Here is a 26,641-nt window from a genome sequence, read left to right on the forward strand (position 1 = left end):
AGTTTACGTATTCGAACCCAAAGTAGCTATTGTTTTTATTTTTTATTTTTTTAAGTCATGAATATTATATCTAACGTAATATCCAGCAGCCAAATCTTCCATATAAATAACAAAGTAGTAACCAAGGGATTTATTCTCATTAGATAGCCATGAATAAATAATATCAAGAATATAATCATCTAAGCATCTTACAGATCATTCGAAATTTCGTTTGTTTGACAGCTCTTTTAAAACACACTGAATAGATAGCATTTTCAAAAACGCGAGCAACCAACAGAACAGATAAAAATTTTCCATTTGTATAAAAATAGTAAAGTGATATTTATACAAAGGCAATAGAAGAAATAGCCCGTGCCATTCAAATCAATCGAGATTGTTAAGCCAACTAACAGTTGCAATTTTAAACCAGTTGGGTTAATAAAAGATTAAAATTAGGTTTTTAGCCAAACGAAATTTTATAAAACACTCGGCTGTCCGAAAAGTTGTTGGATTGCGATTAATTTTTCCGGTAAGTTTAAGCTGTGTTCTAATTTATCTGTTTAACCTGAAGTCAAGAAATTTTGTAGTGGAATAATTCTTTTCCTTTTACATAAACGAAGTACCTCATCGTGCGAACCGTAGAATGGTTTAATGATAGCATTCAGTTGACTGCCCCAACGAAGTGAATCTAAGTAAGCCTTTTGAGCTTCCTGCGGCGAAGAAAATGTCAGGTAAGCTCTCATACTATCCTTCCAAGTAATAATTAGATCAGGTTGTTTAAAATAACTTCTTAAAACGCGTTCTGTAAGATAAAGTCCTTGTGCACTTAAAATGTACGTAGAATGACTTTCAACAACTTCTACTGGACGTTCAATATGCTTAGATAAAGAAACAGTATTTTTCTCTTCCATTCTTCAAAACTTTTGGTACCAAATAAGCTAAAACTACAACTTCAATGAATATTGAAGGTATCCATGCTAAGAGTATAGGGTAAATACTAAGTAGCCGTTTTTTTATTGTTGATCAGCGTGAACAAGATTGCCAATTTTCAATCATTTATAGCCCAAATATCTTAAGACCACTAGAATTAGGCTCCGATACAGCATATGCTAAAATATGTTTTGTTGGATGCCAAGCTACCTTGTTCAGAGGTCCATTAGTTGGAATTTTCCAAATTTGATCACCAGTTTTCGTATCAGCCTTCCAAGTTAGTTTATTAAAAAGAATAAAAATAAGAAACGGTTTCAAACATCCTGAAATACTTACGATATCCACATAGCGGTCCTCTGATCCACTAGCTAAATAGCGACTGTCATAACTAAAGCTTAATGTACGGATGGGATAACTTTTTAGAAGTTAGCGACCAAAAAATTTAAAAGAAACTACATACTCCATTCTAGTAATCGACCGTTCACAAATCAGTTCTTGTGGATCCCATAAACTAGTAATTGCATCTGCACCACCAATGGCAAGGTGCCTGTTATCCGGACTGAATTCAATACAGAAACAATTTGAGTTATGCGCCTTTATATCGTAAACTCTTTTTAGAGAAGGCCATTCCATAATTTGCACCGTGCCAAGTCCTGTAGTCATGAAAAACAAATCTTCACTGAATGACCAACAGCATTCATTTGTCTATTAATCGTAAGCAAAGTTATTATTGGTTTAAAAACAAACCTCACAAGGTTGTTGGAATGTCTCCATTATTCTTCTTTCCCGAGCATCAATAAAAGACAACATATCATCCTAGCATTCAATTAGCAATCGTGCGTTATAAAAACTTAAAATATTCTCGTACCCGACTACTAGCACAGCAGTAATTTCCACTTGGACTCCAGGTTGCATAAATATTCTCATAGTTGCTTTCTATTTCAGCGATAGGTTTGGCGCCTGAATAAATAGTTAACAAACAGTCAAAGACTTCATTGCATACTTCTAAAGTCCCAGAAACGGATCATTTTCCCAGCATACACAGCCATTAACCGATCAGAATGCGTAGGATCCCATACTAGTTGTTCGACAAGACCATATCCTCTGTTCCCTAATTCAGTAGTAAATTTAAAATCCAAACGATCTGAATTCCAAACAAGTACTGATCCTGAAGATGAAGAACTCGCAAGTCTCGAGCCGGAAAGATTCCAGCCTAGGGAACGTATAGGTCCCTGTTGCCCTTGTAAATCTCGAGTTTTCAATTCGGGAAACTTTGGCTAAAAAGAAAAAAGAAAGTTTTAGTATTTTATGCTCTAGTTTTTATAAATCATTAACATACAAGCGATTCTGTAACTGAAGCACACATGGCAAAGATCGCGTCGAGACGTCCAAAGGGATAGTAGTACGTGGACAGAGTGGTTAGTGTAAACTTACTGTCTATTTACAATATTATAAATTTGACGGTCTAAGTATAAAAATTAATTATCATTTAGAATACTAAATATTAATAATCTAACTCGAAGAATTGAGCTGTTCGGTGGCCTCATGTTCAGACGATGATGGTGGAGTACGATGTTCGTGTGTGCTCACAGTGTAAAACCAAGGATGCTGGAGAGCTTCACTTTCAGATATTCTTTTCTCTGGATTAATTTCAAGCATCCTGTTGATTAAATCGATTCCCTCTTCTGAAATTTCGTTTTCTAATAAAGGCTCTATCGGATATGCACCTTTTGATATCAACTCAATACATTTTGCTTGTGACGAAGATGCAAAAGGAATAGACGCAGTAAGCCTGTGAATTAGTAATTGGAAAAAATTAAGGCATGAAGGTTCATTGCTAATTGATTAAAGCCGACAAACTTACATCACATATAAAACACATCCCAAACTCCATATATCAACTTTATCATCATAACCTCCGTCCAAGTTGACGTTTTTTGACTTCAAAACTTCCGGTGCTAGATAACCCATTGTCCCGCAAAATGTTTCTAAAAAGGTTCCCGTCCCATGAATAACTTTAGCCAAGCCAAAATCAGATATTTTAAGATGGAAATCATTTGTTATAAGAATGTTCTACAAGTTAGACTTTCTTATCAATAAACAAGATATACCTCGGGTTTTATGTCTCTATGTGTCACACCCTGCTTGTGCAAATGTAAAAGCGTTTCTAAAAGTTGTTTGAGAAGAGGTTTACAGTCTTGTTCGTCGATGGAGCCATTAGCAATTAAAAAATCCATAAGATCCCCACCCTCAACATATTCCATAACAATAAATAACTCGTCATCATTTTCAAAAATTTCATGGCATTGTACAACTCCTGGCTAAAAGATAAGTGTTAGCTAGGAGTTTTTCGTATAAAAAAAGGTGAACATAAAATGATACTCACATGGTGCAAAGATTTTAATATATCAATTTCTCGTTGAAACATTTCAGTAGCTCGCTTTTCCGAACTTGTCAAAAGGATTTTTCGTTTGTTGATAATTTTAATAGCATACCACTTGCCACTATTCACTTCTACCGCTAGCTTGACAACTGCAAATGTACCACTTCCAAGTGTACGAATAATTTCGTAATGACTGTTCTCGGATTTAATCATGTTTTTCTGGGAATCTCGTGAATGTTTAACTGGTACCTGGCACAAAAAAGCTATAAGACTGTAAGCAAACTTGAAGTGAATTCTACGTCAACAATCTCCTTCAGTGTAAAGGACGTACAAATTTCATCTTTCGGCACACCTAGGCCAATTCGAATTTCATCTCCGTTTGACAAGATAGTTCTACTATTCTTGGCAAGCCGTTCCTAAATGACGTCAGTAAATTGTAAACGAATTAAGCTCTCGCTTACAAAATTCAGAAATGTTCCATTAGAAGAGTGGTCTGAAATTGTTAGAAAAGGTGGAAGAGGCAGAAGACTTTAAAAGATTTTTTAATCCTTTAGACTTACCGTGTAAAAAAACGACATTCTCAGATTCATCGGAATCATTTCTATGCCCCTGGGTCATTTCGTTAGATAATTATGTCTTAAAGAGATTGAAGTTCAATTAAAACTAAACGAGTTCAGCTGGCCACTATTATTTTATATACCTGATAGATTTCAAAATGAAAGTTGCTAACTCTAGGTCCGTTTAAAACCACTTCACAAGATTTATGACGTCCAAATCTCCAAAACCCATTGTGCACATCTGTAGTAAGAGGAATCACTTCTGTCTTACCATCAAGCATGCGAGTCATAACCAATTTCATAAATACATTTTCGTTGTTAACCACCTGTTTGGCTATGTTCTGACTAACATGTAGTGGTGCCTCTTGAGTAGCCTGCGTAGCTTCTTCTGGTTCTTCCATAGTATCTTAAAAACAGAAAAACTGGATGAATTCTTTAACCATGTATATCAGTAAACACAAATAAACGTGCAAATGAGTGATCAAGCTTTTAACAGAAGTAAAAAGACCAAAGAAGCAGTTATCATGTCAGACGAGGGCTTATGATTTACTGACTTCGCTTTAAACATCGTTATAAATTTTACGATATAAAATGTATCATAAGACAATAATAACGAACTGTTGCAATACCAGATTTTTCGCGAAGCACGAGTAATATAAACAATGTTTCATCCACCTACTTTACTGTACGTTATACGTAGTGAGGATTAAATGTTAATTGTTAAGTAGTAGTAATCCCTATTTATATTTTTTTGGTATACGTGAAGGTTGCCATCTGTCAACATTCCTTTGTATTTCAAACTTCGACTTCCGCGATTGAAGACTTTGTTCTACGGCATTAAATAGTTTTCTGATCTCCTTAATTGTTACCATTATTCAAAAATCTTCTATACCAAAGCAAGGAATAAGAAATATAATGCTGATTCTTGGTTTAACCGGCTCAATTGCCACGGGTAAGTTATCAAATAACAATTGGTTTAATAGTGGTTAACCTAGTTAAGGGAAATCTACAGTTTCTCGCGAGTTTCAAGAGAAATATCATATAAAAATTATCGATGCTGATGTGTTAGCTAGAAAGGTGGTAGAACCGAATACACCTTGCTTAATAAAAATTCAGAAAGAGTTCGGTAATGAAGTATTACATGAAGATGGCACTTTGAATCGAGCAAAGCTTGGCCAGGCAGTATTTCAAGACGCAGGAAAGAGGTCACTTTTGAATTCAATAATACATCCAGCAGTACGTTTGGAAATGCTCAAAGAACTGCTTCGATGTTACGTACGGGGTTACAGCATAGTTATTTTGGACGTTCCTTTGCTTTTTGAAGCTAAAATGCAATTTATTTGCTGGAAAACGATCTGCGTGTCTTGCGATAAAAGCATTCAAAAGCAACGTTTGCTGGCACGTAATCCTGAGCTTACTGCAGAGGATGCTGAAAACCGAGTACAAGCGCAGATGCCTCTTGAACTTAAGTGTCAGCTTGCGGACATTGTAATAGAAAATAATTCGGATCTTGAGACCTTATATGAAAACATACATAATGTCCTACCTTTAATCACACCTTCCTATTTTTTTACCTTACTATGTTTAATTCTACCGCCATTGCAAATAACTTTACAAGTTATTGCCTTTGTCTCGCAGAAGAAAAAGGTATCTGAATTCAGAAAACATATATAATCCTTTTTTCCATATTCTTTAATTTCCTCGTTTGTTATTTAAGCCAATAGTCTTAATGTTTTTGCTTATAATTAGATCATTTTCATAACTTATCTCAATATCTTGCCTCGAGCTTTCTATATAAATTCACGAGTATATGTTTTATCATGATTTGAAATGAGAAATTAAATCTTTTCATGCGCATACAAATAGCTGAACACTACAATAATGATTAATGTAGAGGTTCTCGCTTAGATTTCTGGGTTTTAAATAAGAAATCGATTGCGTTCCTTCTTTCATTGTCTGTATACTTGGGTATTGAACTTGTATTAATCAATCTTTGCTACAATGCGTGACTTATATTTATGTCAAAGAATAATTAAATTTTTTTTGTTAGTTTCGTTGGGTTAGCTAATTTTTTGATTGATATATTTGTTCACGTATTTACAATTTACATGTTCGCATCCACCATCACTTGAACACCTTGTCAGTAAGTGTTCAGTAGCCAATTTTCTGGCAAAATGGAATCTGGATCTATTGATTTGGATAAGGGTGAGTCAATTTAGTCATTACAATTATGCTAACTCCATGTAGAGATAGATGAATTGAGCAGGGTTTTATTAGAGCATCCTGCTCATGTGGAAAAAGTTTTAAAGACCGTTGAGTTCGATAAATCTGCCCTTCGTTATATTGATGCAATTTTAGATCATCATTTGAAGCAGATATATCGGAATTTGACATCCAATTCTCCTTTGCATACGCTTTCTCTACTTCAAAAAATGGCATCTTGGAATAATGGATTGGCATGTGTTCGTGTATTCCAAGCTATTGACTGGAACAGTAAAATTTTTATAAAGATGCTCCAGCTACCTAATCAAATTCAAAATTCTAGGAAAGGAAATAAGCGTCTCAAAATCACTATATCAAAAAAGCGGTCCTCTTTACTACTTCTTTTCATTACATTCCTTAGGCTTGGTACACCAGAAATTCGACTGGAAATATTAAATTCAAGGAAACTAACTACTCCTTTGTTTAAAGGTATATACAATGATGAGCCTTCGGTTCTTAAGGAGCTACTTCAATGTTGGCTCACTTATGTGTTACTAGATCATGATGTTTCTAGGGCAACAAAATTATCTTATTTTAATGAATGGTCATTGTCATGCTTAGCTTCTCTTTATTCAAGAGATGATGAAATTGATGGCATTTCCTTATGCAATCTTGTTCATAAATTTTTTGTCGATGCTTGTACAGTACCTGGTGAAGGGCTTTGCTTCGTATCAAATGGATGGCATTTACAGAAGAAGGTGGATGGACAATCCAAAACTATTTTTAATCGTGTCTTACAGTCATTTGTTTTTTCATTGCATGTTCATACAAGTACTTTACAGCGGGAATTAGTCCTTAAAATATTAAAGGCTTGTCCAGATATTACGGCATCATTTATAGAAAGAAATAGTTTGACCTCTGAACCGGTATTATCTTATCAATGGATTTCTTTCGTTTCATTACTCCAAGCAATACTTGGTATGGGCATTCCTTTTCCTTTTTACGATGCAGAAACAAGAACAGTTCCTCCTACTAATATTATAATTGAGAACATATTGCCTTCTTCCTTTTCAAAGCCTGTAGTCCTTAAAGCATTGAACGGTAATGACAAATTTGTCTGTTTTTTAACGGTGAACACTCTCTTAGCGTCGTTTAAACGTTTAGAGTCTGTATTGGATGAAATCAAACGCTCTGAATTGTCTGAAGATAATAAAGTTGAACTTGTGTCAAAGATATCTGATGCAATTTTACTACGTTTACCCGATTCTCAAACTTTTGTACAGCTTTATTCTTCTACAGAATCAGATTTGCTGAAAGAAGGACTTTCAAGGATTTTACTTTATTTTTTCACTTATTTCCCGGAAAACATTTTGAAGTTAAAAATTGACACCTCTATATTTCTACGGTTAGATCTTTCGCCGGGAATGTTAGACCGTCCATTTTCACGTTTACATGTTGAAAATATTATCCAAATTCTTCGATATCTTCCAGAAGTTAAATGGTTTGACGTAGTTAGGTCACCTTTTGTCTTCCTATGCTTGATGTATTTACAAACAAGTCACTCAAAGCTTCGAGATGCAATCATTAGCACGTTAAACGATGTCTTTAGCCAAACTATCATTTTCTGTCCATCGCTCGCTGTCCCTCCTATTTTGACGATTTTAGCTTCTCTTCAACACACATCTCCTACGCAACATAAAGCAGTTTTAGAATTTTTAAATTCGTGTATCAACCGTTGTATATCTCGAGTTTTTGCTTATTTAGATGTTTGTGTCGACTGTTTTAAAAAGCACTCTGTGAATTCTCAAAAAAAGACGGCGCCCGAGGTTTCACCAATTTCGGTAACATTAATTGAGCAAATACCGTTTTTTCTTCAAAAGCGTGATATTTCTGATGACTCAAAGGATGCTGTGCTCTCTTGGTTAAGTGATTTGTTCTCTAACCTTGTCTGTACAGGCGAAGATGCAAATTGTCTTTTCCATCTATTGGAAAACGTAAACGTTACAGCATTTGATTCCGATTATACTTTAAAGCCTTTTAATCAGCTAATGAGTTTTATCGAAAGCTTAGCTGTTCAGAAACTTCCAGATTATGTGAATCAGATAGGAAGCTTGTCTCAATATCTGCTTTATTCAACCAATGATGAGTTATCAAACTCTGGTATACAGAAGTTCGGCATGAACCTTGACTTCCTACCACTTTATGTTGTAATTATTACCAAAAGAATTGCTATTATGTTGCAAAGCGGAGACATGAGAGTTAAGAAATTTTTGGAACTCATACGCGAATTAGTCGAATTTTCTAAAGAGGAAACTATGGCAACTTCGCAGTCGCCAATCCGGACTTTGCTTTCAGCATGCATAAATTTAAGACCATTTCTTTTGCAAGAACAATATATTTCATTCAATATGGACTTTGCAGAATTCTTGATTGATACTAATGCGTCAATAAAAGGTTCAGTTGTGAACACGTGCGTTTTGGACTTTTTATACAAGTCATTTTCTGATAAAGTGCAAGAAAACTATAATTTAATTCGTATTGCAGCCAAATTTATGCTATTATGGACACAGGAAGAATTTATTGGGTTTTCCAAAGCTTTGGATTCCTTCTTATCAGAGAATGATGATTTGATTTATAAAAATTTGGATTATGTTGCTCCTCTGCTTTTTGAATGTATGCAGTTCACTTCTACTACTAACGCAAACATGTTTTCCAATAACTCCATCAGTGTTTTGCTCAAAGCTGCGATTCTTAAACCAACGAAATTAACTCATGGTATGTTTGATGCACTGAATACAATGAAGCCTATTATCTCTGATTTTACTGTATTTGAGCCTGCCTTACATACAGTTGAAAATTTTGATTTGACCGACTGCGCTGATGAACAAATTTTGCTGCTATCTTCTTTTGTGAATTTCGTGCCTCTATTTAGGAAAGTTATATGGAATCTTTTGTTAAATAACAAAGAAGCTTTAATTCAAAAGTATGAATTGCTTGCCATATTGTGTTGTGACCTTGCTAAGCAATACGTTGCTGAACAATCTCAATATGATTTGGAGAGAATCCGTTCCTTTTGTTCCGAGGTTGTTGAAAACAACTTGGATCTTGTTTTGCAAAAATCTCATTTGATTGAACTTTTGTTCCCTCTTATGAAATTGAGTGATCCCAAAATACAATATTATGTGAAAGTGTCTAATGCCTTATCTGAAAAATACTTGCCCCAAGGAGTATTAGAACTTCTAGTTCTTCTTCAAAAGCGCATTGACATTCCGAGCTCTTTGAGAGTTCAAACAATTATGCGAATATTTGCTATTCTCACAAGAGTTTTGTCCGATAGTCCACAAATTGGCTTGAGTTTAGAGAAATTTTTAACCAACTTCGAAGCTCTCATTAAAATGAATGTTGACATTCTTAGAGATGAAATTGATAAGTCTACCTTAAACAGTTTTTTGGAGTCTGCCATTGTGCACGTTACTTCATTTTCGAATCTTCGTCTTTGTCTTACGCTTGCCTTTACTATGACTGCTGAGCAATGTGATTCTTCACGGTTTTTACAAATGATTTTGGCACATGAGAAAAATCCTCTAGCTGGTGAAGATAGTTCGGATGAAATCAAAGCAACTATGTCTGCGATCATATGTAAGCTTACAATAATAGGCAAAAATTACACCTTATCAGTATTAGACCAAATATTGAAACTTTTTAAAGGTCGGTATACTCTTCATGATTCTCTACTTTGTGAATTACTGGCCTACTTTGAAACTTTGGATGATATTAGCGTCGCAAGTCGATATAAAGGTTGGGTAATAACTGACGAATACGATATGATGCTTCTTGCTCGTAAGGACGGTTCAGGGGTACTGGAACCTAAGATTGCTGCTAATACTGTCAATCAATATCCATCAGAGTGGGAGAAGATTGATTTGAAGGTGTTTGACGATTTGGAAACTACCGAAGGGCTCCTTTCTAGTTACTGTAGTAATGAATGGAATAGAGAAGTCTATCATCCACTATATGCTCTTGGTATAACGGCATCCCTTCTTCATTCGAATCAGCAGGTTTCTAACATTCAAGTTATTGTACAACAAAACTTCCTCGGTATGATAGTAATGGGGCTTTCTCTTTTTAAAGAAGAAGCACGCTTTGCTTGTCTTAATTTCCTACGAAATTTTATACCCATTCTGGACGAACAAAAATTTAGAGAAAAGCATTTAATTAAACTAGTACTTGCTAGTATAATTGTGAATGTACCTTCTTCAGAAAATCGGTTGAGCACGTTAATGGCTAACTTTTATGCTTTCAGCTTGACCGTCATGATGAAACCGACACATCCATTATTTGTAGGAATTAATCGTTATTACCTGCAACGTCAACATGTTGATGTTACAGATATACCGATGTACTATGAATTACTTTATCCATCAACAGATTACACCAAAAGTGTTTACTGGCTACTGACTCTATTACATGCTGGTTTACAAACAAATCAGGATTTAAAAATATATCTTCGACGACACGTATTTGAAATGATATGTACTTTATACAACTCATGTGTAGTCAACAGTGAAATCCGAACACTAATCGAAAAAATATTGCTCAAGGTTGTGGCATTGGGAGGAGGCCCAATGTTGGTTAAATACAATGCAATATACCCTATGCTACAAATGGTCATACCAAGTTTTCAAGAAACAAAGGAAAATACCGTAGTATCGACCACGTAAAAAGGGAAAAGAGAATAAAAGAAAAAATTTTTGGCTGCTAAAATTTAGCTAACTAAAATTATGGGATTTGCGGGGTTGAAAGGTTAGAGAAGGAAATAATAATTCATTAATAGCGGCACGATGATAACTTGTAATTTCGTATCTCGACTAAAATTCTAATAAATGTAAAAATATCTGCGATTGAGTTGACATTCGTAGAACGCGCACATCGTATGAAAAATTTGTTGTTCAAGAAAAAAAGATGAAGTCAAGGGAAGGAAGAGAAGTTTCATGCACATAAAAATTTAGAGACCATATCTAATGGCCATTTCATTTTGATAAGTCATTTCCAAAGGAATAGGGGCAGCATATATGTCGGTTTCGTCTAGGACAGCCTCACGATTGGCAAGAATATCTAAATGAAAGTTTGCAGATCCTCCTAAAGCCAAAGGACGAGAGCTCTATGCTTGAGTCAGTAAAACTAAAGAAAAAAAAAGAGGGGGAAGATATAAGTGCAACAATAAGTAAATATAGCACTATATTAGTCTATACATTAATAACCTACCTGTGAAGCGAGTTTCTGTTCCATTTCACGACGCACAGGCTCATGCAAACCGTAAATTCTACGCATGCTATCAAGGCGAATTTGTTGCTGTTGAGCCTCCCAATTCTTTAATCGACTTTCTAGAGGATGTTTATTTTCAACACGGTGTACAGCTGGAATGCTGGGCTCTAAAACTGAGACTTTGAAGTTTCCAGATACTTCAGCAGCTGGTTCGACGTCAGGAACAATCTTCATTATAAATCTGTGAGATCCTTCAATTCTCTACTTTGTCGAGTATATGTGGTTTAGGATGAGTTTCTACAATAGTGAATCCTCTCTCGTAAGCCTATCGTTACCTTGCATCTATGTTACCTGTTACGACTAAGATTGAAGTGTTTTACCCTTACTATGGAGGACATACTAAGCTTGCATGCGATTACTAGCAAGATGGAGCCAACTTAACCACTACCACCATATTAAAATAACACAAAAAACCATCACAATTGGTATTAACTCGTTCCAAAAAAGGCGATAAGATGTCGCAGGTTATTCAATATTCAGAAGCAGATTTGCTATATCTATCAAAATCGCCGCTCATAAAAAAACCAGAAAATCTGCCTGAATGGATTCTGTAAGTTAGGGATGCTAAATAATCTTGGTTGATGAAAACACCTTCGAGAACCAAAGTATGGAATATTGGCTAACGTTTTACAGTCCGGAGGCTATGAAGGCAGATCGTGAACGGCACATTCGCCAAGAAAAGGAAATGAAAAGGTAGGGCAGAAATATGAATACTGTGAATTTCGCGACACAAATTGATTTTAGTTCTTTATTTGCACTTCATAAGTTCTTTAGAGATTTTATACTAACAAATTTTTGTATAGACATGATGATGATGGACGACAATATCAGTCAGATCGTAAATTCGCTAAATCAAGTAAGTCATTTTGTTTACTATTTTCTGTCGACTGTTAACATAAAAAATTGTCTGTATTGACTATGAATCCTTACAATGCACGTTCAAAAAGATGCGGCAAAAATGTCATATGGTTGTTTACTACAGGATTGATTATAATGTGAATCCATTCTACCTTTTTCTGCATCAGATATGAGGTCGATGTGGAATTCGTGTTTTTGACGTTGCTTCCTTGACATTGTCGATAGATTCCGTCTCTTTGTTGAAATCCTTACTAACGTTTCTAGAACACGACGATATTATTCTTGGGCCACCGAAACTTAGTTTTGCTAGCAGTAATGAGAATGGCAGGTCTGTCGGTCGCCATGATGATTTGCTTTCTTTGGGAAATGTGTATAACGGTGTAGCCTCTCTCCGTTATCGAAATGGCGCTTCTGTATCGCGGTCGTCATCCATTGGTCATTCCGGTTCTACTGCACCATGGAGTAGTGTAGGACGACATAATCGCAAGAAAGACAATGAACATCGTGATGAGATGGAGGGGCTTGAGAAGGTGATGAAACAAAGGGCTGGTAATACTGGCCCACTTGTTGCAAATTCTACTGAGGAATTTGAAGCATGGAAGCGTATGATGAAGGCATCCTCTGGAGAAGCTGGAGCAGGTAATGTTATAACACCCGGCGTCACTTCCACCACTGGAGCCCCTTCAGGAAAAGCTTCGCTTTCTAGAGCTGCCTCTAATTCTTCAACCTCTGCTAGAGCTGGCATTAGTGTTGATTCTCTGTTTGGAAAACGCTCCGCTGCCCAAGCGATGGCTACTGTCGTACCCTCTGTCAGTACACCTGGTGGTACCCCTCCTCGCTTTGCTTCTCCGGCCCTTACAGTTGAATCCATGGTACATGCCGCACCCAGCACAACCACTTCTTCGAGGTTTAGCAAGTTTTTTAACGGACTGGCTGGCCCTGAAACTTCTAAGACTTCTACACCAAATATGTCAAATAACCCATCTCCTCGAGTTGCAAATACCGTTGTTTCTCCTGCTCCTATTCCTACTATAGGTTCTGCTACAATTGACAAAGACGCCGAAGGATTTCAACGCGTCTTAGCTATGCTTGGCAGACAAGCATCAAGCACGACAGGCTCTCCTAAGGTTGCTTTGTCACAAATGCCTCAAGTTAATGTCAACCCTTCCAATCAAGACCTTGCCTCGGTAAAGCAACCTTCTGGGTTTTCACCTCCGTCTGCAGTTGCTCCTCCTCCTGGTTTAGGTAATCACAACTTTTCTAATGATGATTCTTCCTTCTTTCGATCTCTTATGACTTCTGATACTCGATCAGTCCCTCCGCCTCCCGGCTTTTCTACGAATGCTCCTAAAGCAGTTAAATCTCCGGAAATTTCAGCCCCTCCAGGTTTGTACCGTGGTCTGTCCTCTGGAGCTTCTATTCCATCGGCACCCCCAGGTTTCGGATATCAACAACCATCTTTCCCATATTCCCCTGGATTTCCTCCATCTGCTTATAATCAAAATCGAACTGGTTATGGATTTCCAGATACTTCTAGACCACCACATTAAAAAACAGTGTCCTTAGCACGACGGTGTGATGAAGTTTCTCATTTGACTATAGTAGTGGGTGTGTATGCATGTATGCTCTGCGCAGTTGTTATTCCGTCTGCAATGTCGGTAAACTCCTTAACATAGACTTTGCTTTATGATTTCTGATATAAACCGGAGACCTTTGAACGATTTTTCCTTGTTTTAGGAATTTTTAATATGTGAATTAATTAGTACATATGGCTTTTTTTAGAATCTCCTTGTGGTTTTCAGAATATACTGCAACATCGTCATTTGATGAATGGATACTGCGTAAAATGGGACAGAAGGATTTTTAATTAACCGTTTATGAAGATAATTTTTAGGAGTCGTTAGGTCAGTTTATAAAATAGGATTAATCGGATGTTTTAGTTCATGAGTCTAAAGTATGTGATTAAGATGAGTATTTTGGTTATACGCAGTTTTGGGAACTTGTGTCATACCAAGGTATAGACAAAACAGTTCATGATAGATAGAACTAAAAAAATTCCACTTCTCAAAAGTATTATAAATGTTAAAGCATGGATCTGATCAATTGTTTGGCTAGCTGCTGGAATTTTGGTTGCTGCTAATCTACAGTCATTGGTTTCCCGGCAATGTTTTACTAAAATTTTTGTGAACATGTGTTTTTATGGATGTGTGCTCTTTAAAAAATTACATCTTTTCGAGAATCAATGTGTTGAAAACTTAGTTCTTTACGAGAATTCTACTCTAGCCAAACTGTTATCTTTTGGATATACGAACTAGAGAAAGCATCTCTAAATTTTTAGACAAAGTGATACTGCTAGCCGAAAAATAATGAAAGGTTGTTTTTCACGTTTATGTTTGTAATTAATGCGTACTAATCAAATCACATTTTCCTAATGTTTAGATGTGAGATTGGGGTTTTTGTAGGAATATATATTATTTTCTTAATTCATATTTATTTTTTTAATAATTGGCTTCACTTTGACTAAGCGTCATAAAAGAGATGGTATTTTCAACCGATAGAATAAAAGAGTTGTTTAAATGGGAATATACATCGCTAGATCTTTTCCAGTATATTTTTTACAAAGTGCAAAACTATCTTCAAAGTAATATGAAAACATATAAGTGATAAGGCGTATTGCAAGGATTACAATTATTTTTGGACATTTACACCTATGAATTTGGGTAAATCTATGTATGAATCAAACAAACTATAGACAGCAGAGATAAAGGCTCTATAAATGCACCCACGTTTACTCCTATTAATCTTATAAAATTTTAGCACAGAATTAATTGTGTAAAGTGATAATTAAGGCAGGATTGAAAGTTGCGTTTCGACAAAAAAAAATATATATTTATATATAAGTGTGTATAACTCGTAAACCAAGAATGTTAGATGCGATCACCTTTATCCATTATATATAAATTTGATTTCACAAAAACTCATATCATATTGTAAACAATTAAATAAACACGGTAAGCATCTTTACAAGTTCACAAAAATCGTTAAATTGACTTAAGCTTTGTAATATATTTTTGTCGTTTCTACTTTTAGGAGAAACATACTGAAACTGACAGAACTCTTTAAGGAGCTTCAAAATTTTTGCGAATCTCGTTTTATCAAAATCGGTTGATTCTGCAATTTTGATTTAAGTGGTACGCTATTCTTTGTAGAACTGTTTACATTTTGATCAAACAGAACGCGACCCCCAACACCGAGATATATGCAAGAATCATCCCAGGAGGAGCCTGTGCACTATGTTCAGTGGTTTTACCTATCCAATTACGACCTCTACGATGAGACTTCTTCTATGGAGTTGACTGGGGCGCAGTCCTGGAGGCGGTTTTTGAACTACGATAATAACGCTTTAGAAGCAAAATACAATGAAATTATTACAGAGGAGGTGTCTCAAGAGCCAAATCAGAAGAATGTAACTAATTTTTTAATCTATATGTGAGCTTAACTAACGAGCAGGTCATTGTTGGAATTTCTGGGCTTCATGTGGTAAACTTACCTACTCTTACTTTAAAGCCTCTATACTGGCCAAGTGCCAGTAAAAATGATACCTTACGAGTCGTTCGCGGTCTTTGGATGTACGAAGATACGGGTCTTCCTGTAATCAATGAATTGTCGGATATGTTAGAAGAGGGCTACCAGGAAGTGAAGCCATACGCCGTTAACTGGGATAATGTTTTAAAAGAAGAAGAAGAAGGGAAGGATTCTCAAGATGATCCTTCTGTATTGTCTCATAAACGTAACAAGTCCTCTAAGGAATTAATTGATGCGATGCAATGGCCTCTTAAACCTACCTCCTCTGGCAAATATGTATTTTACGAAGACGGATATAGAGCACTCATTTGTCAAGGAGGTTTGTTATCCTATTTTTCAAAAGGGACTCAATCTCGAAGGACCAGTATTAAAGGTATGCCGGTCGTTCGAGATTTTCCTTACTTTGAAGATGATGGTTTTAATGGACCTAAACAAGTTACAGATCTTTTTTTGGTGGTTCATGGTATCGGTCAAAAAAGATCAGAGACTGGTAAGTAAACTTGATTTTTTTTTATCTTACACCGGCATTCAATTACTAATGTTGACAATATAGAGGAACGATTCTTATTTACCAAGACGTGCAACGTTTTTCGTTCATTGATCCAAATTCAGAAAAACATAATGAAAGAGGATCCGTTGATTCGAAACGATTATGAACCACAACTTCTTCCGATATGTTGGAGAAATAAGCTTAATTTTAATTCATATATAAAGCCAGTTGCCGGTGATGAAGGACGGGTTGAGGATGAAGAATTTGAAGAAAATCGATTTTCAATTGAGGATATTGAAATTGATAGCATTCCAGCGGTGCGAAGGTTATTAGGAGATGTGATGAGTGATATTCCCTATTATATGTCTCATCACAAAGAATCCATTATAAAGTCTGTAATTCGTGAAGCTAATAGGGTTTACCATTTGTGGAAGGACTGCAATCCTTACTTTTTAGAAAACAAGGGCCGTATCTTTATAATTGGGCATTCTTTGGGCTCCACAGTTGTTTTTGATATTTTGTCACTTCAACCCACTTTTGTCAAAGAAATTACTATAGACGATGATGAAAGCTGCTTTATATTCGACACAAACGGTTTTTTTTGTTTTGGTGGTCCGGTAGGTTTTTTTTTGCATTTGAATCAACAAAGTATTATTCCTCGTCGTGGAAGAGGCTCATCAAGATACGAAATAAATAAAAACTTTATAAATTCTGATGTTCCAAAGTCATATACTTACGATGGTTATGATCGGTACGGATGTCTCGCAGTCGACTCTTTTTATAACATCTATAATCACCTTGATCGTAAGCGCATCATTAAATTATCGTATTTACTAACAAATTAGCCGTTGCGATGCGATTAAATCCCACAGTGGATCTCTCATTTTCGAAAGGCATCCACCCAACTCGTATACTGTTCACAAGAAAATCTTCAAGTATTTTGAGAATGATCTCACATTCTAATACTGATCCTGTGGAACTTCGAAGTTACAATCAATCTTTGCAGCAAAATAAAAACAATGAGCCCACAGCAGTGGTCCCACTGGAGCCTGAACAGACTGTCGAGTTAGAGACTCGCAATTTTCGCAGAGAAGAAAGGGCCAAGTGGCGCATGCAAGAGTTGAATGAAAACTCTCAGTTGGACTACGTATTTACGAGTGCCCATGGGGTCATTTCAAACAAATATCTTTCTATGCTTTCGGCTCATAGCAGTTACTGGAGTAGTGAGGATCTTGCTTGCTTTTTAGTAGTGGAAACTGGCCGAAACTTTGGTATTGCCAATTCAATTGAGCAATTTCGTGGAAAGCATATGCCACGTATATTCAAAGGGGACAGCTCTTGAAAATTTTCTTTTTATTTTATCTGACAGTATACCAGCGAGCTTCATATTTATTAGCGATGCGAAGTGGACAAATTAAAATGAATTTGATGAACATTGGATAATGATGATTTTTTAGGATCACTTTAATGACTTTATATATTGGCATTCGAAAGATGGTTTTGCATTCAATGACCAGATACGAAAATTTATTAGAGTATTTATAGCAACACTAGTGATTAGCTAGTTTTTTTTTTGTTTTTAATCTATTGCTATTTTTCCAAAGCTTGTTAATACAAACGAGTAATTCGTTTTATTTGTCTCTAGATTGGTTTTAAAAAGTGTCTATACAAGCAGTTAAAGATTACAGAATGCTTCAAAGTGCCCCACCTCGTTGTTATTCTATTTAATAACCGTTTTGACAAATATAAAAAACTTATATGCAACGTGACTTTGGCAAAGTGTGCGTTTATTCTAGGATCCCTCATAGGTAAATGTAAAAAACATGTTCTTCTTCTACGATAAATATAGTAATAGTCATTTCTTTCATTTTGAGATTTGAAAACCGAGGCAAAAAAAGGGTATTTTGGGTATTCAAGCTTATTTGGAAGAACGCTCACCACTCACGTTTTTTTGAATTCTTCATACAATGAGCGGCCATACTGATGCCGATGAAATTCATGAGATTTTACGAAATAGTACGACTGGTTTAGTCCATTTAAAGGATTATCAAAGAGTAAAACAAAACATCGTTGAAAAACGAGAGAAACATGCGCTATCAACCACAAGTACTAAAATGTAAGTGAAAAGAACGAGAAAAGCCCGATAGTATTCTAAATATGACTGACAATTCAATTTTAGAAAAAAGAGAAAAGATGCTTTAAGCAAAAAGGTCAAACAGGGCATTAAAGTTAACAAAGGAAAACTTTCTTTTGGTGAAGATGAAGAACTGGAGAATGATGATCTACCTTTAAAAAAAGTTGAGAAAAAAATGTTTATGGGAAAGGATCCATCTGCGGATACCTCCTTTTTGCCAGATGCAGAGCGAGAAATACGTGAAAACGCGAAGCGAGCCGAATATCGCAAACAATGGCTAAAAGAGCAGGAGCAAATTCGGGAAAAAGAGATTTTGATACCATTTATCTATTACGATGGAACAAGTACCACTTATCATGTAAGGACTAGATTGAAAGATTCGGTTGGACACTTTCTTGCTGATATGAAACAGCAAATCCCATTTTTGAAGAGGATTCTGGATATGGATAAATTTTTACTGGTTCAATCTGATTTAATCATTCCCCATCACCATGAGCTTTACTACTTTTACATTAATAAAGTTCAAGGACGTGATGGACTTTTATTTGACTTTGATAAGCTGTCATGCTCTAGTCCAGAAATGGTTGCAACTACACAACTTCCTTCTCAATGCATTCCTCATCTAGTTCAAAAATCATATTATTTACAAAATCGCCATGTGTTTCCATGTGTGCATTGGGAAGTCTTTGATTCTCGAAAAGATTATTCATTGGAAAAGCATGCAACTGATCCTAACGCTGCATTATTTTACCGGCCCTCATAATGCCTTTTAAAAAGTTTTCGATTTTTTTTCTCTTGGTTCTTTATTTTTGTTTTGCATACTCATACTTCCCTCATCGACTAATTTAATAACAATTTCATTACAACTATATTGTTTTTATGTTTGTATTTTAAACAAATGAATTGCGCCAAACATATAACTTGATAAGCTATACAAAGAGAGAGACTTTGGTAAAAAAGAAACAGATATTATCCACTAAGTATTCGCAATGGGTTTTAGTATTTACACTTACTACTCTCAACATCACTCCAACCTTGACTGAAAACCTTGATTTCATTGATGTGCTATAGGATATTGTAAAATAAAGTAATTAAAAAATTAGCAATTCGCTTTTGGAATTATTAAATGTTTCCTTTATTATTGAATTCTCATATTTCTGCTTGTTTTTATTTAATGTATCGCAGCGTTGGTATGCAAATACATAGTATTTGATCATAAACATATTAACGATACGTTAATTTGCGGTGGATTATACTGTGCTATTTAGGTATACAATTTTTGGTAAAGAAAAAAGTGATCGTGACTGAATGATGAGAATAACTATTCTATTGTAAATAAGAAATGAAATTCGCTTTTCGTTCTCTTGGAAGTATAAGCATGTCGCTTTTACGAATGTTCACGAGTCTCTAATCCTTTCGGTATACTGTAAACAATCTAGTATGTAACGTTTCATCCACCATTTTCAAGTTTTAGAATTAGAAAACCAGTAATACAGGAAATATAAGATGATACTTTTTTCTAAAACAAATAAATATGAAAAATCGACCTTGATGTAAAACGAGAACCTCTTTTAAACAATGCGATTTCCCAATATCCTAGTAATTAGCCCATTTCTGTTCAAAAAAATCAAATGGAAAAAAATAAAGTACTCAATTGTATTGAATAAACTATTTCACCCTCCAAACTAGCCAACATTCAGCCCAAGCAAAAAGTAATGCTTTTTCCCATATCCATATCGCTTGTAGCTTTACATGAAAGATTGGCAATTACGCAGTTTGCAAAATGCTTTTAAGGATACGTCAAGCTGCGAAAAAATTACGTTCCTACTAAGTCCTTATGTAGTTAATACCGCAGTATAAAGATGCGTTATCCATCATTTTTTGGTTATAATTCTACAAGCGGTGAACTCAACTAAACATCAGAATTGTTCATAAGCTAATATGGAAAGGGATAAAGGCGTCGCTCCAATTGTTGTAGAAAATGTTGCATATAATGAACAGGTAAGAAATGATTGCAGAGCTAGATTTTCTTGGTACTAGTTTTTTTAAGGATTTTATAATTGAGTGCTAATGAATCCAAAGGTCGTTTCTTTTGTTCGAAACTTGACTTCTAGTTTTTTCGGGTGCGCAGCTGGTATTTTGGGTTTAACTTCATATGAAGGGCTTGCTCTGTATGTACTCGGTTACTTCTTCGTCTCCTTTCTACTCTTTGCATTGAAAATGCGTGGTAACTTAACTAAGTATTACCAGCCCGGATATAAGTTTTGGATCGCTAAAATATTAGATGGCGCACCTTCTTATGTTTTAACTTGGACATTGTTCTACAGTTTAGTATATGGTAAGAAACTTGCTCGATCGTTGCTATTTTATTTTGTTTGAATAGTCAGATCTCGCATTGAAACAATTACACGCTAACTAAGTCATTAGTTTATGAGTAATGTGTTTAATTTGATTTATGCATTTGGCAATTAATCCAAGATGAACCCTCCTTATTCTTGTTCAGCCCTTTCGTTAATAACACATATACCTCATTAAGATCTATTGTTTGAGAAAAAAGTGGATCTCTTCCTTTTGTTCGTGAACCCATCCTATAAATATTTTGTATTTCCTAATAAAACACAAATCTAACTGTTTTTTTACATTTCTTTACTTTTCCTATAGAAAATAGGATATTTGTTTAAAATATATTTGTCCTGTCAGCGATGCTAGAACATAGCACACACATTCCGTTGTATTCATGTCGTCTTCCTTAAATTTGATTTCGAAAACTTTGCATGAGATATGTTCTACTTCTTTAAGAAATTGTCTCTAGTGCTTAAAAACTAGCTGCTTCAGGGCACATGGATGCCTAGGCATTTATTTTTTGAACACGTGTTTTACCATTATTATACAGTTGAAGTAAACACTGCATATATTCAATATTTGCAACAACTTTGACAACGGTTGAAAAGGACAAAATATCATATTCAAACACGATCTTTGAAAATTTTGAGACTAATGAATTGTATTGTATTATCTAAACTTACTAAAAAATGAAAACCAAATTCAAAGATGCGACAATTTTACATTTATTTTCAAAATTGTAGAGATATTTTTAATCTACCACAGTAGATTTCCCCTATTTACCATATAAATAACTCATAAACAAGCTAACCTCACAAAGACAATAATAATAATATAATAACCAAAGAAAGAAAAAAAAAATCACCAACAATCATAAAGTTGAGCTGATAAAAAAGGGACTGACTATTAAATAGAGGAGATTATAGTAAGAAATTGAAATGTCCCTAATAATCAAAGAATAAAGTATTTTTTAACATAAAAAAAGTCTGAAAAGAAAACTAAGTTACACCGTCAACGATTAAGAGATTAGCTCATTAACAAGCCACCACATTATTCATTTTTTGGTATCGTTTAACAGATCACCAATATCCAAGGCGACTTTGTAAACAAACGTGGGAAAGACAATATAAGTTTTTAATGCTTTGCAGGTGGAGCAGGTGACTCTTCTGAAGCCACCAAATTATGGACATGTGTTGGAGAATGAATAACTTTACCATTTTCCATATGGCACATCGAAATATCATTAATCCAATTGTCTGCAAAGACCCTGTGAATGTCGTAACGCTTAACAGGATCCAACTCCAACATATGAGCTATAACAGCACGAGTTTCTCTTGGTAGTAGGCGCAAAAGTCTCCAGGGTCCATACAACTCTTGTTTATGAGTTGAAGAGTTATCAGTTTTAGAGTTTGGACTATGTGATTCATCGGTTTTTCTAATAGGTTCGCATCCTTGCTCGACTAAGCGCTGTTTTTTTATGTCAGCAAGTATATCACTGGGAGACTCAGCATCATTTGAAGGCTGTTTCATACAAAACAAACGGAAAGAATTGTCTGAAAGCTTGGGATATTTCCAAGGAAAGCGGCGAAGAGCCATACAACAGAAAATAATGGCGGAGGACCAGATATCCACTGCACGAGGATCATATAGTTTCCGGACCAAGGTTTCTGGTGCAAGGTATGGATCCGAACCGACAACACCAGTGGCCTCAACGATATCGGCTTCAAAGGGGTATTTGAAAACGACAGCGCTACCAAAATCAATGATTTTAACAAAGCAATTACTATCCACAACCAAATTATCGAGTTTCAAGTCTCGATGCGCCAAACCCATCGAATGTAAATAGGCAACACCTGAGAGAAGTTGTTTGAAACAACAATAAACTTCAGGCATTGTCATCTTACCACTCATTACGATGGAAAACATATCGTATGGAGCATATTCCATAACTTCATAGAATTTTTTATTTTCCTCAACAATATCAAGGGTCTCAATAATATTGGTATGGTGCAAAGCACTACCAATACAAAACTCAGCAGTAACCTTTCTGGCATATTCACGCTCGGTTTCAGTAGGCCTTCTTGCACGGAATTCTTTGACGGCGAAAATTTTACCATCAGAAGATCGCTTCATAATACGGACAGAACCGCCTGCACCAGAGCCAAGCATTCTTCCAAATTTTCCGTATTTTTTGAAAAGACCGAAATGATCATCTTGGAGGTTAGCGGAAGATTTTGACTTGGAAACAGATGGCTTTTTCTCCTTGTCTGTCTTTTGATGGGATTTGAAAAAGCGACGAAGATCTAAAGAACTATGATGTTTTTCGTGCTTGTCATGCTTATCATGCTTGTCATGATGATTAGGAACAAGAGATTTCAACGATAAACTACCAGAGTGTCCATGATGACCATGCTTTCCATGATGAAGACCCAACTTTCTGAAAATGAACTGTGAAGGGATATCATGTGGATTTGTCTTAATAGGAGCACGGCGGGTGCGTCGATAAGGATCGTTGGGATCGCCGACAAGGTCTTCTGAAGAAGGGTATGCCTGAAAAATGGGGGAGCGATGATGCTGAGTGTTAAAAGAGCCTTCATCAGATTCGCCTTCACCACCACTGCCGCTGTTTTGTGAAAGAGCAGGAGAGGTGTAACCAGTCGAACCTGAAGGTTTAGGACTAGCAGCATGTAAAGCATTTTCAGTACGAGGGGGAAGGACGGTAGAAGAATTAGCAGAGCCATGATAATCATCTTCATCCTCAGAGGTGATAGCGGAAGGGGGAATGGAAATAGGTTCGAAGTGACGTGCAGCAGATGAACGATAACGATCCTCGGCAAGTTTAGGGTCAATGTGATTCTTTATATGGACGGGGGATTGAACTCTGGGAAGAGGATGATTCATATCATCGTCCGTATCAGCGTGCTCAGAAAAGTCGACAGGATGCAAACGCTGAGGAGGGTTACGAGGAGGACTCGTTATTTTTAATTCAGTGTCAAGTTTATTTTCCAGTGAGGAACTGGAATTGTCTGATTTATGATCGCTATCCCCATTAAGGTTAAACTGTACATTGGGAGGGGTGACAGACATGTTCGTAACGGCAATCATGTGCAATTGTAAAATAAAGAAACAAAAGAAATATTCTAGTTCACTGAAGAGCAAACCACCGGTAAGATTAGAGAAAAAAGTGTTTTACAATGAACCAAACAACAAGTGGAAGGTTTGGTAAAAAGGTAAAAAACAGGGAAGAAAAAAGACAGAAAACTTCAGAATACAACAAGGAAAATACAAAAGAGAAACTTGAATGAACTCAAAGGAATGTAGTTGTTAAACTATTTAACAATACAAGTTTTCAAGTACGACACAAAACAATTGCGTAAGAAAGTACGATTCAAAGAGGCAATCTCAAGACGGAGTGAATGGGAACACAAGAAATAAACAAACACGTCAAAGAGAAAGTAGAGAAAAATCAAAGATTTTTGACAGATATTAGTTTGTAACGGAGATACTGTCAGACGAGATGGGAAATTGAGGAAATGTCAAGCGAGTTTTTTTTAAAACAACGGATGACAAGGGAAGAATGAATAAATAAATATATAAATAAATAAATTCCAAGTAAGAAAAGGGTTGAAGAGAGAAAAGAAATAAGTATTTCCTAAGAAGATAACTTTTTTTTGATGGGAAATCGAGCGCTGACAACAACGAATTGGTTATTGTTTATGGAAAATTCTTTGGCGCAACGACAAAGGAATGAGAGATTTCAAGAACAAAAAAAAAAGGAAATAAGGAAGAGGGAAAAAAAACAATACTGGAATTAATTGGGAATGGGGAACCTTTTTATAGGTATATCAGTAGATATTTTCCAAAGGGAGAAATTCAAGGTAAAGTGAGCCGACGAGACGATCCGATCGATCACGACACACAAAGAGGAAAAAAAAGAGGCTTTAAGAAAAGCACACAAAGGAAATAAAAAAAAAGAGAAGATAAAGAAAAAGTGTGAAAACCTTGGGTTCAAATAAAGTATGAAAAATGAGAAATGAATTGAGATTACGAAACAGGAAATTCTATGTATTCATAGAAAATAGAACGTACGTAAAAACAAAACAAAACAAAAAAAACAACAACAAAGAACAAATCAACCCAAAAAGGGAATTCGAAAGAATGTTGATTGAAGGAAGAATACCAAGGGGGAAAGAGAATCACACAATTCACTCACTCACTCACTTTCGGGATACCGATCACACCAAATAACGAAACGGAAGAAGCCGGAAAGAAGGGAGTGGAATAGGAAGGGTGAAGGGACGAATGGCAAATTGAGTAGAAAGAATTCGACTCAATGAGGATGGATGGATGGATGGAAAATTAAGGGAATTGGAAAAAAGCGTAAATGAATAGAAAAGTTGGAAATTGATTTGTTGTTTTTCAGAAGAAATCACAACAATAACAACAATGTTTTGATGGGAAATAAGATCTTTATGCTTTATTCAATCTTTATTTTTTCGTTTACTTTCTCAAAATTCTTTCAATTCCTGTTTTACCCAGAAAAGAAATCAAAGGCAGATAGACCAAAGGGAATCAAAGCAATGCAATGGACAAAAAAAACTTTCGTTTTTCGTATCGTATCGTATGGTTTGATTTGCTTTTGCTTTTGCTTTGTTGAGTCAAAGTTGTTGGACTATGACTGACGGGGGAGTGAAGTAGAGCTTTTTAGTATAATTCAAATCTTACAATGAATTTTTTTATTTGCTAGTTTAAAAAAAAAAAAAAAAGACGACGAGAAACAGGTTCAATTCCTTGATAAAAAGGAATCAATCAATGTGGCTCTCAACAATACTATGAAAAAAAGTGGATGGGAAAAGGCAAAAAGTATTGCGGTGCACGGCAGGTGTATATAATATATGTATACGAAACACGCAGTCTACTACAGCATCTCCCATGTAATCTCGAATGGCCGCTCTACATCAACTGCCGAGTCGCATTGGATGGAGGAGCTAGCAAATCCACACGATCTCCGGGAATCCCACCCATGCAAGTGCCGAAGTATGATGTCACTTTTAGTTCGGCTACAACGTGTTACCTCCGGCGAGCGACTCCACAATCCGTTGCACCGCGCTAAACGCTGAGAGGAAGAACGAAAGGCTAAACGCTAGCAAGCAGGGGGGATGACGTGGGGGAGGGCGAAAGGGAGTTGAGTGAGCGAGACAGGCGGTGTGTGGGGCGAGAGAGGGGAGTAGAGGGGAATAGCGAAGAGGAACGCGACCTCGTTGGGGAGAAGGAGAGCGAAAGAAGGTAGATGGGGGGCGATTGAGAGTCGAAGGAGGAATTGAGATGGGATGAAAGGGAGAGGTTAAAGATGAATAACGTATAAAAAAAGAGATTGTTATAAGAGATAGAGAGATGGAGAGAGCTAAAGAAAAAATTAAAGAGGTGGAAGAGTAGCTAGAGCTAAAGTGTTGAAATTAGCTAAAGTATGAAATTCACTAGAGTGTGGGAAATGTAGATAAGTAAATGATGATTGACATGTTTCATTCAATACTTTGTATCATCATTTGTCAGGAAATTAATTCCGTTGATGTTATCATTTCATCCATCTGCCATGGTCATTGCTTCGTGCGACCGCCAGTCGCTTCCTTTTCCATTGAATTTGGATCCGACCGTTTGGTGGAAATTTGGCAGAGGATCAATCGGAAGGAATGATCGGGTTTATTAAAGTTGAAGGAAAGAAGGGAAAAAAAGTTAAACACAAAATAAAGTAAGGAGGAGGAGGAGGAGGAGGATGAAAAAAAGAAAAGAAAATTTCAGCAACCCAAATCTAAACAAGGGGAGGGGGAAAAAAAGAGCGGCAGTAAGCAAGAGGA

The 26,641-nt window shown here is 35.9% G+C and overlaps 11 protein-coding genes and 20 long non-coding RNA genes across 31 annotated transcripts; 12 read left to right on the top strand and 19 right to left on the bottom strand.

Annotated features, from left to right (window-relative positions):
- The first annotated feature begins 102 nt into the window (after positions 1 to 102).
- On the top strand, positions 103 to 1,602 carry SPOM_SPNCRNA.6994. The gene has a single exon (NR_196335.1). It is a non-coding gene; the product is annotated as a non-coding RNA (long non-coding RNA).
- thc1 lies at positions 109 to 890 on the bottom strand (the record flags this gene model as incomplete). Its single annotated transcript, NM_001022930.2, has 1 exon — positions 109 to 890. The coding sequence occupies one exon, from the start codon at positions 888 to 890 to the stop codon at positions 540 to 542; it is 351 nt and encodes a 116-aa protein (NP_587939.1). The 3' UTR covers positions 109 to 539.
- Positions 1,036 to 2,299, bottom strand: tho3 (THO complex subunit Tho3; the record flags this gene model as incomplete). The annotated part of the gene is made up of 7 exons (NM_001022931.2): positions 2,249 to 2,299; positions 1,913 to 2,186; positions 1,778 to 1,869; positions 1,657 to 1,725; positions 1,370 to 1,614; positions 1,246 to 1,324; positions 1,036 to 1,179 (listed from the first exon to the last, which is right to left on the bottom strand). The coding sequence occupies exons 1-7, from the start codon at positions 2,273 to 2,275 to the stop codon at positions 1,036 to 1,038; spliced, it is 930 nt and encodes a 309-aa protein (NP_587940.1). The 5' UTR covers positions 2,276 to 2,299.
- Positions 1,718 to 2,908, top strand: SPOM_SPNCRNA.6995. Its single transcript, NR_196336.1, has one exon. It is a non-coding gene; the product is annotated as a non-coding RNA (long non-coding RNA).
- Positions 2,381 to 4,358, bottom strand: cds1 (replication checkpoint kinase cds1). The gene is made up of 8 exons (NM_001022932.3): positions 3,993 to 4,358; positions 3,853 to 3,901; positions 3,754 to 3,785; positions 3,624 to 3,708; positions 3,296 to 3,555; positions 3,021 to 3,230; positions 2,774 to 2,982; positions 2,381 to 2,701 (listed from the first exon to the last, which is right to left on the bottom strand). The coding sequence occupies exons 1-8, from the start codon at positions 4,248 to 4,250 to the stop codon at positions 2,422 to 2,424; spliced, it is 1,383 nt and encodes a 460-aa protein (NP_587941.1). The 5' UTR covers positions 4,251 to 4,358; the 3' UTR covers positions 2,381 to 2,421.
- Positions 3,327 to 4,293, top strand: SPOM_SPNCRNA.1155. The gene has a single exon (NR_150009.1). It is a non-coding gene; the product is annotated as a non-coding RNA (long non-coding RNA).
- Positions 4,359 to 4,536: 178 nt separating the features above from the next.
- cab5 (dephospho-CoA kinase) lies at positions 4,537 to 5,799 on the top strand. Its single transcript, NM_001022933.3, has 2 exons — positions 4,537 to 4,801; positions 4,850 to 5,799. The coding sequence occupies exons 1-2, from the start codon at positions 4,765 to 4,767 to the stop codon at positions 5,521 to 5,523; spliced, it is 711 nt and encodes a 236-aa protein (NP_587942.1). The 5' UTR covers positions 4,537 to 4,764; the 3' UTR covers positions 5,524 to 5,799.
- SPOM_SPNCRNA.6996 lies at positions 4,632 to 4,895 on the bottom strand. The gene has a single exon (NR_196337.1). It is a non-coding gene; the product is annotated as a non-coding RNA (long non-coding RNA).
- SPOM_SPNCRNA.6997 lies at positions 5,003 to 5,223 on the bottom strand. The gene has a single exon (NR_196338.1). It is a non-coding gene; the product is annotated as a non-coding RNA (long non-coding RNA).
- Positions 5,800 to 5,963: 164 nt separating the features above from the next.
- Positions 5,964 to 10,890, top strand: urb1 (ribosome biogenesis protein Urb1). Its single transcript, NM_001022934.3, has 2 exons — positions 5,964 to 6,054; positions 6,097 to 10,890. Exons 1-2 carry the CDS (start codon positions 6,024 to 6,026, stop codon positions 10,770 to 10,772), a joined length of 4,707 nt encoding a protein of 1,568 aa, NP_587943.2. The 5' UTR covers positions 5,964 to 6,023; the 3' UTR covers positions 10,773 to 10,890.
- Positions 5,993 to 6,217, bottom strand: SPOM_SPNCRNA.6998. Its single transcript, NR_196339.1, has one exon. It is a non-coding gene; the product is annotated as a non-coding RNA (long non-coding RNA).
- SPOM_SPNCRNA.6999 lies at positions 8,737 to 8,995 on the bottom strand. Its single transcript, NR_196340.1, has one exon. It is a non-coding gene; the product is annotated as a non-coding RNA (long non-coding RNA).
- On the bottom strand, positions 9,826 to 10,384 carry SPOM_SPNCRNA.7000. The gene has a single exon (NR_196341.1). It is a non-coding gene; the product is annotated as a non-coding RNA (long non-coding RNA).
- On the bottom strand, positions 10,521 to 11,602 carry ump1 (proteasome maturation factor Ump1). Its single transcript, NM_001022935.3, has 2 exons — positions 11,317 to 11,602; positions 10,521 to 11,212 (listed from the first exon to the last, which is right to left on the bottom strand). Exons 1-2 carry the CDS (start codon positions 11,548 to 11,550, stop codon positions 11,057 to 11,059), a joined length of 390 nt encoding a protein of 129 aa, NP_587944.1. The 5' UTR covers positions 11,551 to 11,602; the 3' UTR covers positions 10,521 to 11,056.
- A 148-nt stretch (positions 11,603 to 11,750) lies between these two features.
- eap1 (eIF4E-associated protein Eap1) lies at positions 11,751 to 14,663 on the top strand. The gene is made up of 4 exons (NM_001022936.3): positions 11,751 to 11,926; positions 12,010 to 12,069; positions 12,180 to 12,232; positions 12,499 to 14,663. Exons 1-4 carry the CDS (start codon positions 11,832 to 11,834, stop codon positions 13,782 to 13,784), a joined length of 1,494 nt encoding a protein of 497 aa, NP_587945.1. The 5' UTR covers positions 11,751 to 11,831; the 3' UTR covers positions 13,785 to 14,663.
- On the bottom strand, positions 11,975 to 12,182 carry SPOM_SPNCRNA.7001. Its single transcript, NR_196342.1, has one exon. It is a non-coding gene; the product is annotated as a non-coding RNA (long non-coding RNA).
- Positions 12,312 to 12,768, bottom strand: SPOM_SPNCRNA.7002. The gene has a single exon (NR_196343.1). It is a non-coding gene; the product is annotated as a non-coding RNA (long non-coding RNA).
- SPOM_SPNCRNA.7003 lies at positions 12,985 to 13,696 on the bottom strand. The gene has a single exon (NR_196344.1). It is a non-coding gene; the product is annotated as a non-coding RNA (long non-coding RNA).
- Positions 14,664 to 15,068: 405 nt separating the features above from the next.
- SPOM_SPNCRNA.7004 lies at positions 15,069 to 15,325 on the bottom strand. Its single transcript, NR_196345.1, has one exon. It is a non-coding gene; the product is annotated as a non-coding RNA (long non-coding RNA).
- A 107-nt stretch (positions 15,326 to 15,432) lies between these two features.
- SPOM_SPNCRNA.7005 lies at positions 15,433 to 18,747 on the bottom strand. Its single transcript, NR_196346.1, has one exon. It is a non-coding gene; the product is annotated as a non-coding RNA (long non-coding RNA).
- Positions 15,481 to 18,312, top strand: SPOM_SPCC1020.13C (DDHD family phospholipase). Its single transcript, NM_001022937.3, has 4 exons — positions 15,481 to 15,700; positions 15,745 to 16,309; positions 16,373 to 17,113; positions 17,155 to 18,312. The coding sequence occupies exons 1-4, from the start codon at positions 15,494 to 15,496 to the stop codon at positions 17,649 to 17,651; spliced, it is 2,010 nt and encodes a 669-aa protein (NP_587946.1). The 5' UTR covers positions 15,481 to 15,493; the 3' UTR covers positions 17,652 to 18,312.
- On the top strand, positions 18,272 to 19,310 carry xap5 (splicing factor, xap-5-like protein). The gene is made up of 2 exons (NM_001022938.3): positions 18,272 to 18,425; positions 18,489 to 19,310. Exons 1-2 carry the CDS (start codon positions 18,277 to 18,279, stop codon positions 19,204 to 19,206), a joined length of 867 nt encoding a protein of 288 aa, NP_587947.2. The 5' UTR covers positions 18,272 to 18,276; the 3' UTR covers positions 19,207 to 19,310.
- A 330-nt stretch (positions 19,311 to 19,640) lies between these two features.
- SPOM_SPNCRNA.7006 lies at positions 19,641 to 20,198 on the bottom strand. The gene has a single exon (NR_196347.1). It is a non-coding gene; the product is annotated as a non-coding RNA (long non-coding RNA).
- Positions 19,739 to 20,044, top strand: SPOM_SPNCRNA.473. Its single transcript, NR_150857.1, has one exon. It is a non-coding gene; the product is annotated as a non-coding RNA (long non-coding RNA).
- A 40-nt stretch (positions 20,199 to 20,238) lies between the features above and the next one.
- SPOM_SPNCRNA.7007 lies at positions 20,239 to 20,808 on the bottom strand. Its single transcript, NR_196348.1, has one exon. It is a non-coding gene; the product is annotated as a non-coding RNA (long non-coding RNA).
- On the top strand, positions 20,362 to 21,503 carry emc6. The gene is made up of 3 exons (NM_001022939.4): positions 20,362 to 20,444; positions 20,526 to 20,781; positions 20,871 to 21,503. Exons 1-3 carry the CDS (start codon positions 20,385 to 20,387, stop codon positions 20,879 to 20,881), a joined length of 327 nt encoding a protein of 108 aa, NP_587948.2. The 5' UTR covers positions 20,362 to 20,384; the 3' UTR covers positions 20,882 to 21,503.
- SPOM_SPNCRNA.7008 lies at positions 21,137 to 21,338 on the bottom strand. Its single transcript, NR_196349.1, has one exon. It is a non-coding gene; the product is annotated as a non-coding RNA (long non-coding RNA).
- On the bottom strand, positions 21,388 to 25,644 carry oca2 (serine/threonine protein kinase Oca2). Its single transcript, NM_001022940.3, has one exon. It carries the CDS (start codon positions 23,871 to 23,873, stop codon positions 21,921 to 21,923), a length of 1,953 nt encoding a protein of 650 aa, NP_587949.1. The 5' UTR covers positions 23,874 to 25,644; the 3' UTR covers positions 21,388 to 21,920.
- Positions 21,646 to 21,973, top strand: SPOM_SPNCRNA.7009. Its single transcript, NR_196350.1, has one exon. It is a non-coding gene; the product is annotated as a non-coding RNA (long non-coding RNA).
- Positions 22,244 to 22,515, top strand: SPOM_SPNCRNA.7010. Its single transcript, NR_196351.1, has one exon. It is a non-coding gene; the product is annotated as a non-coding RNA (long non-coding RNA).
- Positions 25,623 to 26,635, bottom strand: SPOM_SPNCRNA.1156. The gene has a single exon (NR_150010.1). It is a non-coding gene; the product is annotated as a non-coding RNA, possible alternative UTR (long non-coding RNA).
- Positions 26,636 to 26,641: the final 6 nt, after the last annotated feature.

This window comes from Schizosaccharomyces pombe (assembly GCF_000002945.2).
Source record: "Schizosaccharomyces pombe strain 972h- genome assembly, chromosome: III".
NCBI lineage: Eukaryota > Fungi > Ascomycota > Schizosaccharomycetes > Schizosaccharomycetales > Schizosaccharomycetaceae > Schizosaccharomyces > Schizosaccharomyces pombe.